Source organism: Eublepharis macularius, chromosome 15 (genome assembly GCF_028583425.1).
Source record: "Eublepharis macularius isolate TG4126 chromosome 15, MPM_Emac_v1.0, whole genome shotgun sequence".
In the NCBI taxonomy this organism is placed as follows: domain Eukaryota; kingdom Metazoa; phylum Chordata; class Lepidosauria; order Squamata; family Eublepharidae; genus Eublepharis; species Eublepharis macularius.
In genome coordinates this window covers 37,992,303-38,014,367 of record NC_072804.1, presented here as the reverse complement: position 1 = coordinate 38,014,367, position 22,065 = coordinate 37,992,303, and the positions used below count along the sequence as shown (strand labels likewise).

Here is a 22,065-nt window from a genome sequence, read left to right as displayed (position 1 = left end):
GGTTTTACACCTCCACAGCAAACATTTGGAGCTAAATATCTCACCCTTAGGTGCTGCAACAGTGGGCAGGCTTATGGTACTCCTAGCACTGAGCTTGCTGGATTATGTTAATTCACAGCTAAATGCGGCACCCAATCTTCCCTACGCCTCTTATCCTGTGAGAGGCAGGATTTATATAATTTATTTTAAAACCACCCCTTCTCTCACTCTCTGCCATCCTTCTGAATCACAAAGGATTTTCTTATCTTTCCTCCTCCACTGCAACCTCTTTCTGTCTTAGATCTACCAGTTTCTCATATGAGTATTTGGGCGAAAGCTGACATTTCAGTGGGCACAGGGTGTAGCTGTGACACCATGCTCCAAGCAAGCCCTAGACAAAAAAACTGCTGGGATAATCTCACCCGACTGTGCACACGAAGATTCCTTTTATCTGCTCAGTTCATGACAGACTTCCAACTAATTTCATGTCCAGACTCAGACAGTGTACAAAGCTCCTTCCCTAAAAGAAGGAGAACCTTTTCTCTCTTTTGCAGATTGTGGTTAGAAGGGAGGTAGCCATATCCCAAAGAGCTGGCATCAGCTGTGAAAAGCCCTATGGTGCTGGAGAGTTTCCCAAGATGCAATGCAAACTCATGCCTCTCACAACAGTCCAAACACACCACACCAGGGAAGGCTGTCTCATACGGGCTATATCATTATGAGCCACCCAATCAAAATGCAACACACCTGCCCGCTACTGTGGCCTGACCAGTCAGGAAGGTTGAACAAAATGCCAAGAAATATTGATGTCCTGAGTGGACGGCCACACACACTCGTTGAACTGTACAAGCCGGGCCTCGACGAAAATGGGGTGTAGGCCCAGCATTGCTCAAAAAGAAATCCGTGCTGCATGGATAAGGGTACCAGTAGGCTTGCCCAATGGGACAAATAACATTGCTCCCCAGAACTGTGCTGAATGGAAAAAACAATGTAGGAAGGGGAAAAGTTTAACCCCCTCCCATGCCACAGTCTGGCCCCCTCCCACGCTTGATTTGTAGAAAAAAACTGCTGTGAGCCATGTCCGCAGAACTCCCAGTATCATGTATGAGGCCTCCTGTGCCAATCATCATAAACAACTCCTGTTCTTCTGCACTGCAAACGTGCAGCAAGAACCAAAGGCTCTGGATACAGAGGGTTGCATCCTGCAACTATGCTAATAGAGGAATTGCTACTCAGAACTGAACAAAGAAAGCTGTTGCTAAGTGAAGCTACAGCCATTTATTAAAACTGCTGTCTGGCTTCTCTTGGAAGGTGGCCACTCTCATGCCAGTGACACGCGGCCCATATTTGTGGTCAGAAAATTTCAGCTCCGCACATCATGACTGCTGCCTCCCAACTGATCCCTTACAACTGCGATCTCACGAAAAGGTCCTTCAGTATCCTCAGACAAATCACCCTGGCGTTAATCAAGATGATCACTATGCACAGAGAACTAGAGTCGCACTGGTTACCATTGCAAGATACTATGACAAGCTATACAGGGAGTGGATTGCTAGAGAAAGTGGTTGTGGCATGGGTCCAGTGACATGTAGACTGAGCCTTGATCAGCCCAATAAGCAGAGTAACTTTCTTGCTGCTGGCCTTCTGGTACAGCCTCAATAGGGCTCCCAGCCAAGCAGATGGAGAGACAGAGAAGCGCCCTCCCCTCTGCACCTCATCCTGTCCCTAATCTTCAGGACTCCCTTGTACCTTCCACCCACCTCGGCCCTGTCAACAAGACTCAACAGGGGCTGATTCTCAACAGCACTCAAGCTTGGGAACATCTTCTCAGAATATGGAAAACAATAACAAGGAAGCTGAGTTTCTCAGAGTATGTGCAAAGTGCATCCTCTCTGATAGTGTTGCCATCTTCCAGGTGGTGGCTGGAGATCTCCCGGAATTACAATGATCTCCAGGCCACAGAGATCAGTTCCCCTGAAGGAAATAGAAGATTTGGAGGGCAGACTCTAGGGCATTATACCCAGTTTCCACCCCCAAATCTCCAGGAATTTTTCAGTCTGGGGATGGCAACGCAACCATCTGAGTAAGAACAGCTTGCACATACATTTTGAGGAACTGGGAGCAAAATTTCCAGACCAAGAGGGCACAATGGGCAAATTTGAAACCAAGGGACCCATAAAAAATATACAGGATGCTCTTCTCTGCTTCCTTTTGCAGAAACTAGCTTTTTCTGCCTGCCTCCGGCCCCCATGTCTTCATCTCCAAAACTTTTACTTTTCTCATGCAGACACTCCACAACAATCCCTTTGAAAACTATGAGCCTAACCGAGGGGTGTTTTGGTGCTTGTAACAAATGATTTTTAGTGACACCAGCCTTGTCAAAAGGGGCTACTTTCCGGGGCTGTTAAGTAAACAGCCAGTCTTGCTTGGCAGGCCCAACGAAGCCTTGGTTGCAGCTGCTAGCCTGTCTGGGAGGTGCCCTGCAGGAAACGCCATCCCCACCCACCCCTGGCAGGCCCAACTGCTGATTGATTTCCACAACTGGAAGCTGCTGAAACAGCCCTTGGTTGTTGTTGTTCACCGAACCTCCCAATGCAGCCGCCCCCTCCCTGGATAGGCCATCCCACCTTGGAACAGGCAAGGAGGGTGCAAACAGCAAAGTCGCCACTTCAAAGCTCAGTTCAGCCACTGGCTTTCTCAGGCGAGCCACTTCTGTACCACTGCAGCTTCCCCCAACCCCTGCACTCATTCAGCCCCACCTTACACAGCTGCTGCAGAAAAGATCACTGGAGCGGAGATGTACATGTGAAATGATTCGACCTGTCTGCATTCTTCTATAAATACAAGATACTGTGACAAGTGCGAGAGAGCAGGTCGAGAAGAGGCTTGCTTCCTTTTGCAGCATGCAGCTTGGCTCACTTCCTTGAGTGAGCTCTTAGCTTCCATTTTCCTGACACAGGGCTGACTCATGGCTGGCTGGGCCTTCTGAGCAGAGGGAAGTGTGGCTGTTCTACAAACCATACCTCTTTTTGCCTCTCATCCCAAACGTGTTTCAGGGCTGATTGTGGGGAAGCACTCTTTTACATGTTGCAGGACAGGCCAGGTACTGCAGACAAGTTCTGGGCTCACCCTGGCTCTGCAGGGCATCTTATCTCTCTCTGGAGAACATTGGAGACACTCATCTACTGCCTAGATGGCCCTGCCTGTTAGACAGACGGTCCTCCCTGCTTCAGTGCTAACCAGATGCTTTCTGCACTGGATTTGTTTAACAAGAGAATTTATTGTATATGGCCATAGGACTTCACAATCCAAAACCTTTCATAATAAAACATGCATACAAATATCATTACAGTAAACTGTATTTGTGGCAAATATGAACTTGAAGCATCCCATCTTGACATGACCTTCTGTTCAATCCTGCTTATTCTGGGATGCCTCCTTCCCATCACACCCCAAACAGGAGAACAGAGACCTGGAAAATTCATCAGCCTGAAGCACAAATAAGTGAGTGGGAGAACAGAGAACAGGTGACCACCATCAGCAAATCCCAAGGGAGCAGGTGGTATTGCAAGCCCTTCATGTCATGATGACAATAACAAAATTTCAGAACTCTCCCTTTCTAAGCCCCCCCCCCTCCCTGAAGCACCAGGGGTCCTTCCCTGCTTCTCGCTTAACCACGTGTGTCTTTTAAAAAATCCACCTTTGCAATCTGCAAGCTGTGATTCTGGACTCCCACCAACAGGCCAAGGTCATAGATAATCAGGTTTTCTCCCTTCCTCAGAACGAACAATGGTAAAATTCTTCTGCAGACAAAGCTTTTGGCAAGCCACGGACGCCTGGCCACATCTTCTGCACCAATGGACTTTTATTCCCAATGGCTGGGAATGGTGTTGCCCGACATAACACAGGAGGCTTCTCGCTGGAGCTGGAGAGCATCTCTGCAGACACAGAGCTATTTACAGCATCCTCCCCTGTGCGTATTAGGAGAAGGCATGAGAAACTTGACACTAAAAACCTTCCAGCCACTTCAGCGATATCCTTTCGGAGTTGACGCATATGGTGTCTTTGATACACTGGCCACATAATAATTATTGTCATCACCAATTACTATTATTTATTTCGGAAATGTCGTGGTCAGGAGGCCTACATTTACATGGGGGCGGGCACCATAAGCAAAAACTTAAATACAGTCAGCTAATATATTTAATTTTACTTAGCCATTAAAACTATTTGAAATTTAACACAATAATTGAACTCCTCAGTTATTCCAAGGCTTTTGCATTCTTGGACCAGAACCCTGCTGGGAAGGTGGGTGGCAGACTGATTTATGAAATTTACAGAAAAGAAATACCTCCGGGGGGGGGGCAAGGACCCCACCACTGATCAGTTTACTAAATTCTTTAACCTTCTCTCAGTGTTGATTTAACCTGCAATTAACTGCATTGGTTAGTATCCGGTTCACTTCAGTTGTCTGTTCCTATAAATTGCTTTTAACATGCAAGATAATTTCAGTGGGTAGCCATATTGGTCTGCAGCATAAAAACAAGATTAAATCCAATAGAGCCTGAAAGACCAACAAGATTTCCAGGGTAGAAGGTTTTGAGATTCAAAGTAGGAACGGAGGTCCCTGAGCCCTTAGATTCCAGTAAGAAGGGATGTAAGGGCTGGGATCTAAGGATTCAGGGGTCTCCATTCCCACTTGTATCTGACAAAGGGAGCTTTGATTCTTAAAACTTTATAGCGAGGTCCCCAATGTGGTGCCCATGGGCACAATTGTGCTTGCCAACACCTAATAACACTGTTGAGTGTTTTTAGAAAGTGGCTGTGGCCAGTAGAGATGGGAACGAACTGGAAAAAAGCCAAACCATGCAGTTCGTGGTTCGTCAATTTTCACGAACCACGAACTTTCACGAACCTGCCCCTGGTTCGCGAACCGGTTCGTTTGGTTCGTGAAAACGGCACATCCGGGTCAGCAGAAGGTCACTTTCGGGTCAGCAGAAGGTCTGCAGGAAGTCCATCCTTTGTTGCCTAGGAAACTGATTGGCACCAGGCTGACTTCAGTCACGAACCAAAAAAATTGAACCAAACGAACCAGCCTAAAAGTTCGTGGCGGTTCATCAGAAATGGGATCTGACGAACCATGGTTCGCAAACCACGAACCGGCCTGGTTTGTGCTTAATTTTGGTTCGTATTTTGGTTCGTGCCCATCTCTAGTGGCCAGCTGGGGCTTTTGCAAAGCATGGCTTCTGATTGGCCATTGGAGTATTGATTGGTTGTGCAGATTTTTAAAAGCATTGCTGTGGCAGAAACTGATTCCATAGCACAAGGATCTTCACTGTGTGATTGAAGGTAAGCTGTAGCAGCAATTCTTTGGCAGGCTTCATCTCCTAGAGTTGCCATTTTGTGGCAGCCATATTGGTGCTGCGCACACTACACCATGTCAGGATTCCAAATGTGCCTGCAGGATGAAAAAGGTTGGGAACCCCTGCTTTATACTTTGAAACTCTTGCTAATCTTTAAGGTGCTACGGCTAGAGTGACAGACTAGGATCTGGCCGACCCAGGTTGAATTCCCTACTCTGCCATGGAAGCAACCTGCGTGACCTCAGGCCAGTCACATACTCAACCTAACCTACCTCACAGGGTTGTTGTGAGGAAAAAATTGGAGATGAACTAGAAGTAAGCTGCTTTGGTTCCTCATTGGGGAGAAAAGCAGGGTATAAATTAAATTTTAAAAATTTAAAAATATATACACTTCACCACTACTAAAGGTTGGAGAGCAGGGAAGGAATAGAACCGTCATCTCTGTGGGATTTGGAAACAGCGAGGGTTGTGCCATGTTCAGAGAAATGCATGTAGCTCCCCAGCCCCAAACATGACAGCTATTGTAGGGAAAGGGTGAGTAGGTGGAAATGCATATTTTCTGTGCTATTTTAAACAGAAAGAAAAAGCTTTGGAAACAGGAGCCAGCAGGGTAGCGAGCGACTGGATGAGGGAGGCTGCAGGATATCTAAACAAGAATAAGGAACGAGGATGCAAAGGTTAGTTCCTGCGTGAAGATGTACTAACTTTAATGCTGAAATGAGATTCTTAAGAATGATAGCAGACTGCAGAAGCCACTAATGGTACGCAGAGGCAGGTCCATGACACACAGTCTAAGGCTAGCAAGCTAATTTATGACCCAGATGGGCTTGAACACCCACAGGGATCTCCAGTTGCAGTCCTGCTCTTTAGCCACTGGACAAAACTGCCCTCTGTGCAGATCTCTGCCCCTCTGTAGACAGCATCACTGCACCTTTTGAAGAATATAGAACAGTTGTGGGGGGGGGGGGAGTGTTTTGCTTGGTGACGCTACTGCTGCTCAAAATACCGAGGCAGCAGCAGCCTTGTAAAGGGGGTGGGGGTGGAAAAGACTCAAAAAGAAAAAAGAAAATAGTTACCCTGTTCCCCTCCCACCCACCCGATCTCCACCCCCAGCTGTTCAAAACTGGACTGACCGGAGCCAGAGACATGTTAAAAATATTGCCAGCTGGGCCACCCGATCAGACCAGGCGGAAGAATGAGAAGGGACAGATTTATCCTTCATCCCTGGCCAGCCATACACTCCATTCAAGACACCCAAATGACACAGAACTGTTCACACAGCAGCTTGCCCGCAGCCAAGAGTCGCAGCCCCCAACAAAAGTAAAGGCAGCCATGCCTATCAGCTAGAACATCACACCTCAGGTGCCAAAGGCCACCCATCGGCACAGGGCTTTTGAGAACCAGGAAACTCACCTGGTAACCCCGAGCAAGTTGCTAACACTGAGCCTGACCTACCTCACAGGGATGTTGTTCTGAGGATAAGCATTTCAGTGGGGATGATACAGGGTTCAAAGAGCCACACCCAGCATGCTGATTGCAGCAATGGCCAGACAGATGTCTCCAGAACAGATGTCCCAACTTTCCTGAGCACTAGGCACACATCTGGGACTTTGAGGATGGGGAGTGAGCGGCCACTACAAAATGGCTGCCAGGGCGGGGGGGGGGGGGAGACAATCACAAAATGTTGGGAGTTTGCAAGCCAAATATTCTCCTATGCAGGAGGCAACTGTTTCCAAATGGGTGCTCCCTGCAGAAGCACAGGTGGTGCCTCCTGGGTTCTTCTGCAGCATCCCCTGCTCCAGGCAGGCAGAGAAAAGCTAGTTTTGGGGAAGAAGCAAGTTGGGGCCAAAAACACAATGGGGGGGGGGCGCCATATCTCCTCTCAGGCACCTTGCTGTGGACTACTGCTCTAGAAAGCCAATAGGCATGATGGGAACCACTTTTCAGTTATATAATTCCAGCATCTGGTACACTGCATTTGAGCATGGAGGTTCTAGCTGGCCTGAAGGCTGAAAAGAAGGTTGTACCAACGCTGACTCAAGGAAGGGGAAAAATGGTGTAGTGGGAAAAGAAATTCTATTTCACTCACTAGCCATCGGGGCAAATAGCCATGCATTTGTCCTTGTCCTTTTATCAATTCCATTTATATCAGAGGCCTTTACCTCGTCCCTTGCCAGTTAATCCATAAATTAACTAACTGTTGTATGGAGAATCCTTCCTTGAGTCTGTCTTGATTCTACTGCCCATGAGTTTTGTTGGGTGACCCCAAGTTCCAGAGTGACAAGAGAAGGCCAAGGCTTCAGCCAGGAATTCTCTAAGTCAAATCAATCCAGCCACGAATTCAATGGGTGGCCTGTGGCCAACTGTTCCATCAGCTACCTAGCTTCCTAACAATAAAATGTGGGAATAAGAATACTGACCTACGTGAGGCTGTTGCAGGGTTTACTGAAAAAAATGTACAGAAAGCGCTCTGAAGACACCAAAGAAGTAGCTAACAATTACAGTCTGTGGGCCTTTGAGGGTTAAGCTGCAGGGTTCTGATCTGGACTGGAACCACAGCAGTGTTGGGGGGGGGGGAGAATTTTTTGCCCAACTTGAAATGAAATTGTTGGTTTCATCAAGACAAGAACACCCACAGCATTCCATCTAAAGAGTTGGTCCCAGCGAGAAAATCGCAGTGCTGTAAGACCGTGACCAGGTGAGACATCAACACAGGAGTGAACCCCACCTCCATGTACATCACGGCCCCGATCCAAATGAGGACCTTGCATGGCTGCTACATACAGGGCAAATCCTCGGGAACTCCGAAGATGGAACCTTGCCGCATCACCTCTAGTTTGACCCTCAGCATTTGCTCACTCAGGGCCACATCTGGCATCGGGATCAATTCAGCATTTGCTTAAAAGAAAAACCAAATGTTTTGCACAGCAGTTAACGAGAGCTACATGACAAAGTGTGACTAGCAACCAGAAGACTGGTTCAACTGCACAAGCATCCAAGCAGAACCATCTCATGCTCCAGCATCCTCTGCAACATTGCAAGCATCCTTGGTGCAGCCACCGGGGAGGACAAGATGCCCTTGAAGAGGACATTGCAGAGCCTGCTGAAATCTCTGAAGCTAGAAGAAAGCATGTCTGTGGGGACTGGGAGCAGCTGTGCAATAGTGTCTCCACCATGGTTTGCTAATCCACATGTGGCAGGTACATAGGAGCGAATCCTCCAAAGCAAGCAACCCAAGCACCCATGCAAAAAACAAGACTGCAACAGACCTAAACTGTGCATGGAAACCTCAACGTACATTTTCTGAGGAAAGCAAACCTCTGCATCATGAGGACCTCAAAGCACATTTTCCAAAAGCCTCATGTATATGCACAAAGATGATCTGTCTTGACAAGGCCTGTTAGAAGAGAATCCGCTGACTCACTTTCCTCCAAGGTTGAAAAACACTGCAAAGGCCTCAATCACCCCTTTTTTGGACAGAAAGCCCAGTTGTCACAAGCACTTTCCCGAACAGTGATCTGTGGGGGTTCAAACTCTCTTTCCTCCGTCAGAAAGTGCTGTCAAACATGCCCTTCAAAAAAACACTCCCCCAGTCCAAATATTCTTTTTCAGTTCTGCCAAGTATCTGTTGCTTCCAACCCTAATTTCCACAGTGTTGAAATTATGAAAATACAGTTGTCTGGTTTGGGTGTTCAAAATTTAACCCCTTTCATGCAAGAACATTTTACCAAAAAAGCAGCAAATGCTCATCGTGTCTAGTTTTCTACGGAAAGAAACCAGCAGTGTGTTTTTCAGGCCAATGAAAACGAAGGAGAGTTAAGTCAAGCACTGGGTGGATGGGAGGGTGGGGGGTGTTAGACCACCTGGTCTGTCTGGATGCTTTATGTTGGGGAAAGGCAACAGCAGCCACTGCAAACCAGGCATAGTGAGTGCACCAGCTCCCTTTGGACCTGGATGCCTCCAGAGCCAGCTGTATGCCACCCGGGTGCTCTTCTGATTCTTAGCACGCAGAAGCCGGTCTGTGCCTTCCTCATACAAAATCTGAATAGCAAGACTTACTGGGGGGGGGGGGGAGAGACCAGCAATATGTTTGCAAAGGTGATGGGGCCTGAAGTGAGCCTCTCTCCCCTCCCTCCTCTCCGCCCCCAGTGAAGGATTCTATTGTTAGCCGAAGCTCCTTTTTTGCCAAGAGCAGGCAGGTGCTGTTCAGCTTTTTTGCCGGACGAAACCACCTGGAAAATCTGCATTCAATTTCATCCCCCTTCTGGCCACGGTGCCTTTGTTTCCTCGGCTATTATACAAAGCTGGCAAAGGATGGCGACAGAACAGGCGAGGAGAAAGGGAGTCAGGGAGAAGATGGCCATTTTTATTTTAGGGGTGCCAATATGCAAAATACTGTTTCCAACAGGGCGCTGTTTCTTCCTTCCCAAACAAGGCAGGGCATTCAGTTCAAGGGGAAACGCGCTTCAACAGGCAATGTCTCCAATCCATTGTTTTCAATGTAGTGCCTCAGTGATGGGGGCTCTTCCTAGTGGGGTTACAGTCTGTGTTGAACAGGAAGAACTGGGGGCAGAGAAAGGCTCAGGGCTCAGCTCCCAATGCCCTTTCCCAATGCCAGGATGCTCCCACACAGCATGTGGGGTAGTATAAATACTGGCAGAACAAATGGAGAGAAACATGCCTCTGAATATGTGCAGAGTGTCTTTTTCACTGCTGCTGAGTCAATGCGTTAGGGTCACTTACCAGGCAGGGCAGGTTAGGCCAACTGCTATTAAAGGTAAGCAAAAGAGAGAAAAGTTTGAAGTGGAAATGTCTATTTTCAAACTTTTTCTAAAGATGAGCCAAGTAATGTAGGGGAGAGCATCTTTCCTCCCACCATTTTATTCACAAACTTCCATTCACCATTACTACTGGTCCCCTTTTCTCTCCTTCGCCCCTCCCTCACGCTGGGCCTTCTCCATCAAGGTGCTCCCTTCTGCCCAGAATGCCCTTCCTTTCTGCTTATTTTCTTCCCTCCATCGCTTTCTTCCTCAAACAAAACCCTCTTGAGAACTCCAAGATCTCACCTTTCTGGTGATTTCTGTCCTCCCTCTCTCATTCTCTCCTCAAGTTATTTCTCTCCTTTTGCTTCCATTTTATCCAACTTTCTAAGAGATGTGGTTGGCGTTCCCTGGGCATTCTGTATAGCACCTGGCACATTCCTGATGCTAAAGAGGTGATCTCTGATGAGCAGCCATTTTCCCAGTGGGAGAAAAGGCAGCAAAATACAGAGGCTGCATCCAGCATAAACCCTTTTCTCATGCCTAGAAGGGTGTTTCAGTGCATTTCCTGGTAATGGAAGAGCCCCCACCCCCCGCATGGGGTAATTTGCTCTGTTAATCAAATAATTGGAGTGATTAGCCAACGGATGGTTTGACTGCAGATTAAAAACAGAGCTCCGATAGACTGGAACAGGCCATCTGGACTCTCCCTCTGCCACATCTCTGTGACTCCCAGAAGCTTCTGCTGGCACAGGACACGGGCAGCTCATTTGCCCCAGCTTCCCTCAAGAGGTCAAGGTGCTGCAAAGATCAAGGCTATTACCTGCACTGTCTTGTTTATGTCTCATTCCCCCACCCCCTGCCCCATTCCCTCACTTCCTCTTTATAGAGTGCCCTCCCCCACCTTCCTTTGGCTTGAAGAATTACTGGAAGGCAACCCCATGGGAGGTGGGATCAGCTGGGTTCTAAACTGGTGGCTCACCGTCTGTGCATGGGAAGCCCTTCCCAAGAGCCACTGGAAGTTGCAGGGGGGGGGAGTTTCCTGCATCCAAAGCACAACACAGTCAGCTACCAATACTTCCAGGTCAGGCCTGGGTCATTGCCTGGGAAACGAGGAAGCCTTGCTTCCTGTCTGGAGCCACCCAACCACCTGCTCCACTCCTACCCAGTCTTCCCTCCCAGGCAGCCAACCCGTTCTACGCCCACCGCCCCCCTCTGCCACTCATTCTGGTCTCTTTGGACATCTCTCTCAGCTCTCTGGCTTCCAGCTGACTCTGCCTACAAACTGGCCCTCTTGGGAAACTGCCTCAGTGTTTCTTCCAGGCTGGATTCTGGTCCTTCTAGGACTTGCAACACCTTCTCCACATGCTCAGATGCCTGTGGCCAAGTGGTGACAGGAAGGGGCGAAGGGGGGCAGACACCAGGCAGGCCTGAGCCAACGAAGAGAGGGAAAGGGAGGAAATGCAAGTGGGGCAGTGTAAAGATCTTGAACCAGGCCAGGGGTCAACTCAAAACTTGTGCAGACACCTGGGAAAATAATTGATTTTTAAAAACTTTGTTTTCACCACTCTATATACCTCTATACCTTGACGAGTTCAAGTGCCCTGTGGTATTTCTGTGCCTCCACCAGTAGTTTTTAAATAGGTTTGTGATATTGGAGTCATTTCTACCCCCAACTGCATTGAAAGGGAGACTGAAATGAACACCCAGGCTGAAATTGACAAAATCATTTTTCTTATTTTTTTTTTAAAAAATGCTCCTTTGTGCCTTTGCTGCTGTTCTAACTCCGTACTGTTCCTGCCAAACAAAAGATTGAATAAAGTGTTGTTGGCCTTCCGTTGTTGATTTCTGGCAGCTGGTGGCACACTCAATGCAACCCCCAAGGTCTTTTCTTTTTATTATCTCTGCGACTAACTTTGACAGTCGCTCAGCCCTCACCAGACCAGACCAGTAAAGTACAGTTTTTGTTTAGGCAAGGGTCAAAAACTAAGGTCTAGAAGTTTGAAGGTGAAACAGAAAATGCCAGGTAGAGACTCCATAAAACACGATTACAGAAACATGGATTATGCTGTATGTGCACATGGCCCAGGGGAGCATAAGCCTGGGGCATAAGCCCCAGATGCTGCTGGGGAGACAAACTCACCAAGATACAAAGAGATTCTCTCCAAAAGTGGAGGAACAGCCTAGCAAGTGAATGAAGGCCAAAGAGGGAACACTACTCCGAAGACTGTGCATTGCTCACACCCACCAAACACCTGCTTTGTCTCCAGGCGCAGAGACACAAACGGCTATTTTGATAGCTCGGGGGGGGGGGACGGACTGCAACATCTCAAAGCTGCCTTTTTCTTTCTCTTCTCCCTTTTCAGTTTGCCAGTCTCTCTTCCAGCCCTCTAAAGGAGCAGGGGCAGTGACAGAGAAGGTCGCAAGCAACAACAACAGCATAGAGAAGCCTCCGGCAGGCAGCCCCTCCATGGTGCAAAGGCTTCCGTTGCATATACATAACCTCATTATATTCCCATTAAAAGAGAAAAGAAAAGCAGCAATAGGGGAACCCACTATGGCAAGAGATGAAAGGCAGACTTTAAAGCCATATTTATGAGGTGGCGAGGGTGGGGAAAGAGCCAAGATAAACCCAGCCTGCCCACACACAGCACACGCGCATTGGGGGGGGGGAGACGCAGCACTCTCACACTGTGAAAATGAAGTGGAAGAGCTTCCTGGAAGAACACTCGACCCTGGGAGAAAACCCGCCAAGTTTCCAGACACTAAACTCCTGTGGTGTAAATCCAGCTGAGGAGGCAGATTCTTTCCTGACATTGTTTTCACTTCCTGTGAGCTTGGCAAAACAGTGACTGAGGGATCCCCCGCTTGCCCTCCTGTAACATGAGAAGGTTGTAAAGGAGTCACAAAACGATCACAAGTTTGGGGGACGAGAAGCTTCTGGTCCCACCCCCCATTTGCTGCCTTTCCTCTTCCTCCCCTGCACCCTCCATCTATAAGGATATCCATCTTTAGATCACAAGCTCCAGAGAGAGGTTATCCAAGTTTCTTTTGTCCTGTCCAGCTCAAGGAGCAATGTTTAACCTCTCCCCCTTTTAAACTTCCCCATGCTGGGATTAGGGGAGGTGCTGAGGTTCATTGGCAGAGTTCACACTCTGCAGGCGGAAAGTCCCAAGTTCAACCCCTTCCTTCCCCCAATCAGCACTTAAAGGATCTCTGGTGTTGAGGAAAGACCCCTCCTCTGCTTGGGCTCTTGGGAGAGCTGGAGGTACCAGTGGCCTGACTCAGCATAAAGAAGCTTCACATGTTCCAAAGAAAGATCATTACAAATGCCACAACATTAAAATCCAAATCGATATGAAAAGTGGGAACATAAGGACATCGCTAATCCTGTTTCACCCGAACAAGTACATGATTTACCAACCCTCCCAGGCCCACAATCGTTGCTGTGTACATTTGCAGAATTGCCACACTGCAGACAGGCTGGCTCTGTCACATATTCCAGCAAATCTAATTTCTAGTAATTATAGAGTCTTTGCAAATGTGCCTGATGAAATCAGAAGCTTGAAGCTTCAGCAGTGAGAAAGGTTTCCAGGAGTTTTCTTTGGTGCTTTGCTTCCTGACTCCACAGCCCACCCTTTGTTCAACAATGTGCCCTTCCTTCCTGCATTTTCTTTTGAAAACCCAGGTTTTGGAAACGGAGCACGTTATTCAATATTAGCAAACATATGAATAATGCACGTAACTGATTCTGATTGGATAGAGGGAGAGCTAGAGACCCAGTGAGAGAGCACCACATCTGGAAAGTCAGGTTGCCACTCTGACATGAGGTTGTATTTTTCTCCCACTTCAAGTCTTTCCAGCATCAAATAAACTGCTGGTGAGTAGCAAAGCACAGCTCAGTCCACAGTCAGATTGTCAATCTCTTTAGAAAGAATAAGGCAAGAGGGACTCTCTTTCTACCCTTCTCTCTCTGCCTCAGATCCCCCAGGATTTAAGGTAACAGGTGTTGGGGGAAAAGTCTTGCTCTGCCCGAGAACTTGGAGAGCAAGACTAACCAACGGCCTAGCAGTGCAATAAAATTTCAAGTGTCTTGGCTCTCTGTCTCAGCTTAAGAGTCCTTATAGCTCTCCGTACCACCTCCTTTCCTACATTTCCACATCCATTAGGTCAACACAATGACAAAGTCTGCTTGACCTTGCTTTCTAATCAAAGCCATTCAGACAAGGAGACCAGCGTCTTGTGCTGAACTGAGTCAGCATGATGGAAGCACTAGACGTCCCGGTTAACCTCAAAGAGATGGTTACGTTTCTCATTTTTCTCAGCACACAGAAAACCAAGATGTTCAACACTGCCTACAACCAACAGCAAGCACAAGAAAATCAGTGAGAGCTCTTACAAAATCAGGGCCTTCCTAAAGCTCCAATATCAGAACCCGCCCTCCACCCCCCACCAAGTTAAAATTGAAGACACACTTTACTGTGACAGCTAAAAAGGTTGAATTTGAGAGGGCATAAGAATATGAACTCCCACTCTGTTATTTTTGCATGATTCATTGATTCATGTGGTGTGACTCATGCAGAGGCACAATGGGCAGCCCAGGGCAGGGAATTCTGGCAGCAGGAATAGTCTGACAATACCCCAGGCAGTGATGTGGCAGAACTGTCTGCTGCCATTGGAGGCAGGAAGCAAAGCCAGAGCAGAAATGGTGCCAAGGGTGGTCTTCTTGAGTCCTCCATGGGTGGAGTTCATTGGGTTTATTACTTTTCTTATTTTATTAATCTCTCTTGCTGCAGTTAATTTGTTTGAATGCCTTAAACCATGTCTGTTTAGCATAGGTACATACAATTGGGAGTCAGAAAACTGGGGTGTACCATAAGATGTATATCCACATCAAACACATTTTTAAGCATCACATATTATATTCATAGGGTGTACAGCACACGTACAGCTAAAATGTAATGAATAAAGAGGCTCCTATCTGTGACTATGAGGAGGCATATTGAGAAGAAAGATTCACCAAAGGAGAATTCAACACATGCTGTTTTTTCTCTGCCTGTACATGTTCTTCAAGGCTTTGCAGCTTTTACATACACAAGAACTGTAGGACTAAAATGCCCTTAAAATAAAACACTACCCGAAATATACGACAGAATAAGGCCTGGCTTAAATGCAGCCACACACAGCAAGAGTCTTACCTTGAAATCCTCAAGCTGCAGTTTGATCACCTCCACTTCTGTCCCGACCACCCACTGCAATGCTTCATTCTCTTCTGCAGTCGCCGTCATGTGGTTCAACTCCTTCAGTTTGTTATAGAAGTCTTTGACACGAGCCAACGTCATTTCCACCTGCTCCAGGCGAGTCCTACCCCGTTCGGTCAACTTGCCACACTGCTTATTTAAGGTCTCCAGCTCACGTTTCAGCCCTATCAAATCAGGGCTCCCTTCATCCTCCAACATCTGCCTACATTTCTCTTCAGAAGCCTGAATGTCTATCTTCAGTCTTTGCAGTTTGGCCAAGAATTCATGGACATCTTCTGCTTGGGACTGGAGGCTATCTATGTCTCTCCCAATGGGGCCCATGCTGTCTAACTCATCGTCGAGATCAGCCAGCTGAGAGAACATCTCCCGGACATGGTTATTAAACTGTCCGATCCCTTCAAGCTTGCTCTCCATCAGTAGGCAACATTCGTTGACTTTTTCCTTGACAGCTTTGAAGTCTTGCTGAGCAACCTCAGCTTGGCTTAACAGATGGGACGAGTCTGATCCATCTGGAGCGTCTTCTACCAGACCTCGAGTAAAGTTCCTCAGATAATCCACCTGGGGCTCCAATGCTTGCAAAACCTCCTGTTGGGCTCTGAGTTTCTCCAGGTTTTTACTGCTGCAGGCCTGGGGTCCTAGAGCCTCATAGATTTCCAGCTGGTGCTTTGTCCCTTCCAGTTTCTTCTCAATGTTTCTAAAACTTTCTTGGAACTCTTTAAGCCTTTGTGACATTTCTTCAAGGGACTCTGTCTTTGCATGGAGCTCTTCCGTAATGGCATCCATCTTCTGGTTGATCCTCGCTTTCTCATCCCGAACATCATCTTCGTCCATTTGCGATGCGTTGATGAGAATGTCAGCTGCGCTGTTCAGCATCTCCAAAAGGGAGCGCCGTTTCTCTACGTCACCCAGCAGAGCTTTTGACCTCAGGAGAGCGGCTTCTAGCTGCACTAGATCCAGGGTGACCTCTAACTCAGACATCTTTGCCCTACAGTCCTCCACCCATGGGAAAAGGTCTTCCACGTGACGCTGGTATTTTTGAGCCTTCTGCAAGCAGTCTTTGAGTTTAGCGTGCCGGCTGGCGATTTGTTTGCTAAGCTCCTCCCAGGTTGCTTTCAAGTTCACTAACTGGCTTTGCAAATTGGCTTTCTCCTCCCCAGGTTGAACGGAAAGCAGCAAAGATTCACCTTCCACCACAATCATTTCGTAGGAACCACTGTGTTGATTGAGGCTCTTCTGGAAGTCTTCCTGTTCTTGGATCTGAGACTGCAGCCTCTCCAGTTTGGCCGAGATTGGGCTGCTCTGCGCCTGCTGCCTCAGTTTGTCCTCCAGCCATGCATGGAGTTCATCAAACATCTGCTGGAATTGCTGAGAGCTTGCAAGTGCCGTCTGCAGCCGGTTCATTCGGTCCCCTGGAAATTGGAGGAAGAGGGACAGGCTGTTAAAAATGCATTTTATAAGCTAGGCTGAGTGCCCCCCTCCCCAGCTGCCATTTTGTCCAAATTCACAAGTCTAGTTATTGGGAATGAGCACCTTCTAGTGAAATGGCAAACTGGTACAGACAAGGTGGTCCAGTAAAACCTACATAGGCCAGAATATGCTATGAATCACAAAACGTATCTATAATGTAGCAGATCTCACAGAATCCCACAATCATCTGTTTCCCTTTAACAAACACCTTCCCACACTCACACAACAGGAAACTTGAAAAAAATGCCTTTTTAAAATGCAAAAAACAAAAAAACTCAAGGCCAGTAAAAGGTGATAATTTCACTACTTCACTCATCACATCGAAACAAGACTGCAAAGTCGCCTCTAAGCCTCCACATGCAAATCCTAAAGCGGGAAACCCGAATCTTTCGCCCATGCACACCCCTAGTCTGGAGGTCAAGTTTGAGTCTAACAAGATTGGGAGTCCTTGATGCCCACAAAGTCTTCCCAGCTGTGGACCACTGGGGGATTCCGGAGCCCAGGCCCCAAGTTGTGGGTGCTAATCAGCCCATGTTTGAGAACAATTTCCTTCCATACCTGCCAAGTCCTCCAAGCCTTTGAGAGGGAGGGCCACGGTCTCCAAGCGCTTCTTTAACTCCTCCTTTAGGTACTCTTCTCCAATGAGAACAGACAGTTCCTCGCACAGCACCTGAGCTTCGGTGATCTCATTCTCCAACTGCCCCAGGTCAGACCGGATCTCACTCATTTCTTCCAGCTGCTGCTTCACAGCCTCTGGCTGTGTGCTAATGGCAGACTGGCTGCTCACGCGCTGCCCGGCAGCCTTCACCTTTTCAGACAACCCCTGAAGCAGTTCTTGGTATTGGGTGCTCTTGACAATGGCCTGGTTGATTTGGCTGGAACGAGAGTTGAGCCGTTCCGTGAGCTCCGTCCACTTCTGGTTGATGGCCTGGTGATCCTCCCACATGCGGTCAGTGGATGGAGACGCTTCGCCAGGGCTGATAAGGATTCCTTGGGCGGCCTTATTCAGCTGATCGTACTGGGGTTTACGAGCTTCAAATTCCTTTAGCATGAACTGCAAGACAGATGCATGTGGCACATGTATTTTTGACACCTCACAGAGAGCTGGTTTAGCATTTACAACAATGGCTACCAAAGCATCAGAAGCCAAAGCATCGGAATCATTCACCACCCCCTACTTTGGAGGAGGAGCCCTTCTCCCAATGATTCTTCTGGTAAAGAACCCCATTCACAGCAAAGGAGTCTGAAGCCACACTCTAGGGTGCCCTTTAATTCATGCCAGGCCTTCTGGGTCGCCATGCCACCTTGCAGGATAGGACAGCATGATCCCCAGGCATAATCATCCTCCCCACCCACAGCTGCATGATGTGGAGAAAATGAGCAAAGATGGGCTTTGCTGCCTTCCGGGGCCTGTTGGTCTCTATGACTGATTTTCAAACTGAGGAGCTCCTCAGAAACCCTGTTCTAAGCAGCGAATGGCCAAAAAAATCTCCTTGCCACCTCAGCTACAGACTGTCACCTTTGTTTAGGGCCCCTTCCTGCCACTCTAAATGAGGTGTAAAGATACCCAGCTTCAATGGCCCTGTATATTAAGCGGCAAATGAGTGAGCCAATTTGAAGGGTTTAGTAAGTGGCAAACGAGTGAGCCAGTTTGAAGGATTTAGCTGGTTGACAACGCAACAGAAGGCCCAAACCATTTGCAGTTTCAAGGAGGCCTACAAAGAAGCTGAAGAAATGCTCCTTCTAACAGGATTTCCGCTTTAAGAAGAAAAAAAAAACAAGCGATAGAGACGATGATGGCATTCATAAAACATTTCCACTCGTCTGCCTTATTTGTCCTGCTGCTGTTCACGATCATATAAACAAATTGCAGCATGACAGTCAATTGTGTTAGCCAAGAGATGTTTTTTTCCTCCTCCTCTGCATGTCTGACTGGATGCAGGCTTCTTAATAATATGATTCATAACCCCAAAGGGAGGGATATGTGTACAAAAGGCAGGCAGGCAGGCACTTAAAATGCAGTGAGAATCTTTGAATAACCTTTCCCTCCCCATCAAGTTGGTGATCCAGAGAGGGAAGAGGCATCTGAGAACACCTCAGAAGGATGGAAACTTTATAGGACCAGGTGGAATCCTACCAGTCCCTGGTGTCACCTAACCACCACTGAGTTGGAAACTGCCGTAATCCTTCACTGGGCAGAGGGCAGCCCCTCCTCTGGCAAGCAGACACAATGGGGAAGCATCAGGCATCTCGCTCATGTGGCAGCTCCTGTTTCAAGACCCCCTGTTCCCTCCTAATAAAACACATCCTTAGAAATGTGATTTTAGGGCCAATTGGCTTGAGGTAAGTTAACAAGGAGGGGCTGAGACATGGGTTGGGTGGCCCCTGTACTGTCAGAGAGACCCAATAAGTGGCTTGAGCTCAAACCTCCCACCCCGCTCCCAGCCACTCAACTCACATTTTACCTCAGCGAGCCCTCCCAACCTTCAAGAGGAGGCCAAAACAAGCGCCTTCACATCTCACCTGAACCTGTTGTTTCTGGGCATTCAGCATGTTGGGATCAATAGAGAGTGGCCCCAAAACACTCATCATGAGCTCCTTCTCCATCAACCAGGGGCGCAACTGGCCTTCTGCCACCTGGAAGCTTTCTAGCTCACTGGCCGACTTTTCCAGCTTCTCCTGCCGTTCCACCATCACCTGGTTGACGTGTGCCCACCTGGAATCTGAATGCCAGAAACGCAATGATTGGGAATATCACCAGTATGGCCTCTGTGACCATTCCTGCAGCACCCATTAGCTAAGGCTAGTCCAGGGCACCTGGATCTTGAATCTGAATGGTCCTTCTCATGTGTTCCTCACTCACAGCCTGCCTTTGCAAATTTGTCCCTGCTGTTTCTCAAAGTCTTTGCTGCAGCTGCTTCAAACCTGGACTTATCTGAGGCTCTTGCTCAGAAGGAAATAACACTGGTCTTGCCACTCACTTGCAAAACTGGCAGGCTGTGACCTGCTTGGCTGAAATCAAAGTTTGGCATTGTCCACCTAGATCCCTATAATCTCTAGAAGCTACACAAGGTGTACCTACAACATGGACTTAAGTTGGTTTAAGTAGTCATTCCCACTCCCTGGGATTTTCCTGTTCTGTGAAGATGGAACTGGAATCCCTAACAGAAGAATCAGACCCTCACTAAAACTACAGTTCCCAGGATCCTTTGAGGGCAGCCATGATAGTTCAATTGGCTTCAAATCAATGCAAGTTTGTTGTAAAGATATAATTAGTGGAAAGGAACGTAAGAATACATATTCACGCAACATTGCCTTTCCTTTTTACCTGAGATGCTTTAAACTGAGATTCTGGGGATTGGACCAGAGACCTTCTGCATGCAAACCACGTGCCTCTGCGGGCAGAGACCTCTTTTAAATGTAGCCTGCAAGGCTGCTCTTGGAAAGTTTCCATGCAGTTCCAATTACTGGCCCAGCTCCTGTGCAAACAGGGAGTGCCTCCTCTGAATAAACAGAGAAGGAACCAATTCTACAGAGAAACCAGTTTTAACAGATAGTTTAAGGGGAGACATATTTGCATACCAAGTAGTTTAATTATTCTATAACGAATACGAATTCTTGTTTAACAAACATTCAAATTGTCAAATGTTAAAATGAAGGAGAGTAATGAGTTTTTGCCGAAAGAGCAATTCATAAATGTGGCTGAAATGCAACGTGATAGGAAACATCTTTGCAACGTGATAGGAAACATCAGGAAGTCTTCATAAATTCAGGTGCTTCCAATACACCCTTTTTGCGCCAGACAGAATCAGTCTTGAAAGCATGCAAGTACTGACAAAGGGTATGCACAAAAGGGGAACAGGAGTGGGACACAGCAAGGAAAGCTGACAGTATTTAAGAGATCGGAAAGCAGAGAAAGGGTTGCTAAGAATGGGGGAGAACTCTCAGCTAACAGCCTGGGCTTTGGCACATACAACTGCTGTCAGTTGTCTGTGAGAGACCCACCCCATCCAGGCCAATGCATGGGGAGCAGCGAAGGGCACATGGTGGAAAGATCTGCAAAACTGCAGAAAAAATGAGCTGTGCAATCCCTGGGGGGTGGGGGATTCTCCTCTGCAAACCAGCAAAATCACACAAATATATGCCCCACTAACACTTCCAACATACCTGTGCACAGGTAACACCCCCTTTTCTCACACCATGGGATCATATTTAAGTATCCCTCCAACTCTTACACTTTACTGAGACACTTCTCTGCCTGATATACACGGTGCAGACTGGGTCTGCTCTTTTTTCCTAAGCAGGATGTGCGAGAAAGCTGGCAGTAGCCGTTTCCTTGGTTTCTTCCATGCTATTGAGCTAGGAAGAGAAATAACTCGTCTCCTTACAGAGAAGCCAGATACCATCATTGCCAACCCACTGCATTCCAGCATTTTCTGTGTTCCTTTCAGACTTGAACTGTGGGGCCTTTTTTTCAAATTAACACACACAACGGCAGCATTGGCAGAGCACTAGGGAAGCTTTCCAGGACCACCAGCTCTCTACAGTTTACTCCTTACCTCCCTTTAAAACAGCTCAGTCAAAATTACTTCTTGTTCACTTACACAGCATTCCTGAAGGGATCCCTAATCAGTTCTTGTTCCCTTAGCGGTGGCGGGGAGACTTTAGTTACTGCCTTTTCCCTTTGCAGCCAAAGTGATTTTTCATTAATTTTCTTTTTTTTTCCCCTTATCATTGTAACCAGCGATTACAAACATTGGCTCCAAAGGCAAAAGCAGTAATTAAACCCTCTTCCCTTTCCATCTCATTTCCAGAAAAAGAAACTGATTATGGATCCCATTCAAGAAAAGCAGTAATTAAACCCCTCTTCCCGTCCCATCTCATTTCCAGAAAAAGAAACTGATTATGGATCCCACTGTCTATGCCTAATTAATTACTTCCTACTTGCACCCAATGTGGGCAAGTAGGAAGTAATTAATTAGGCATAGAGAAGCACAGTTGCCCTGGGAAACAAAAAAGAAGGGAAGTAACAAAATGCAAAGAGATGGGAAAATCAGGATTTTCTACTGTGCAGAATCACCATTTCAATCCCCCCCCACCTGCAGCTGCACAAGAACTGCTAGAAAGCCCATGACTGCTGAACACAACAGGACTGAATAGCTGCAATTCACTTTCAGCAACATTTCCTATCTGGATGGGCAGTTTGAGGGTGGCGAGGAGGGACAGGAACAGCGC

The 22,065-nt window shown here is 47.5% G+C and overlaps 1 protein-coding gene across 7 annotated transcripts in view; it reads right to left on the bottom strand.

Annotated features, from left to right (window-relative positions):
* The window catches only part of MACF1 (microtubule actin crosslinking factor 1), a 286,862-nt gene that overhangs the window by 72,556 nt on the left and 192,241 nt on the right, over positions 1–22,065 (bottom strand). For all 7 annotated transcript variants that reach the window (XM_054998843.1, XM_054998846.1, XM_054998845.1 and 4 more), the window contains 3 exons: positions 19,354–19,553; positions 17,389–17,884; positions 15,301–16,772 (listed from right to left, as the gene is read on the bottom strand). In XM_054998843.1, coding sequence (XP_054854818.1) covers positions 15,301–16,772; positions 17,389–17,884; positions 19,354–19,553 — 2,168 coding nt within the window. The remainder of the gene's footprint in view (positions 1–15,300; positions 16,773–17,388; positions 17,885–19,353; positions 19,554–22,065) is intronic.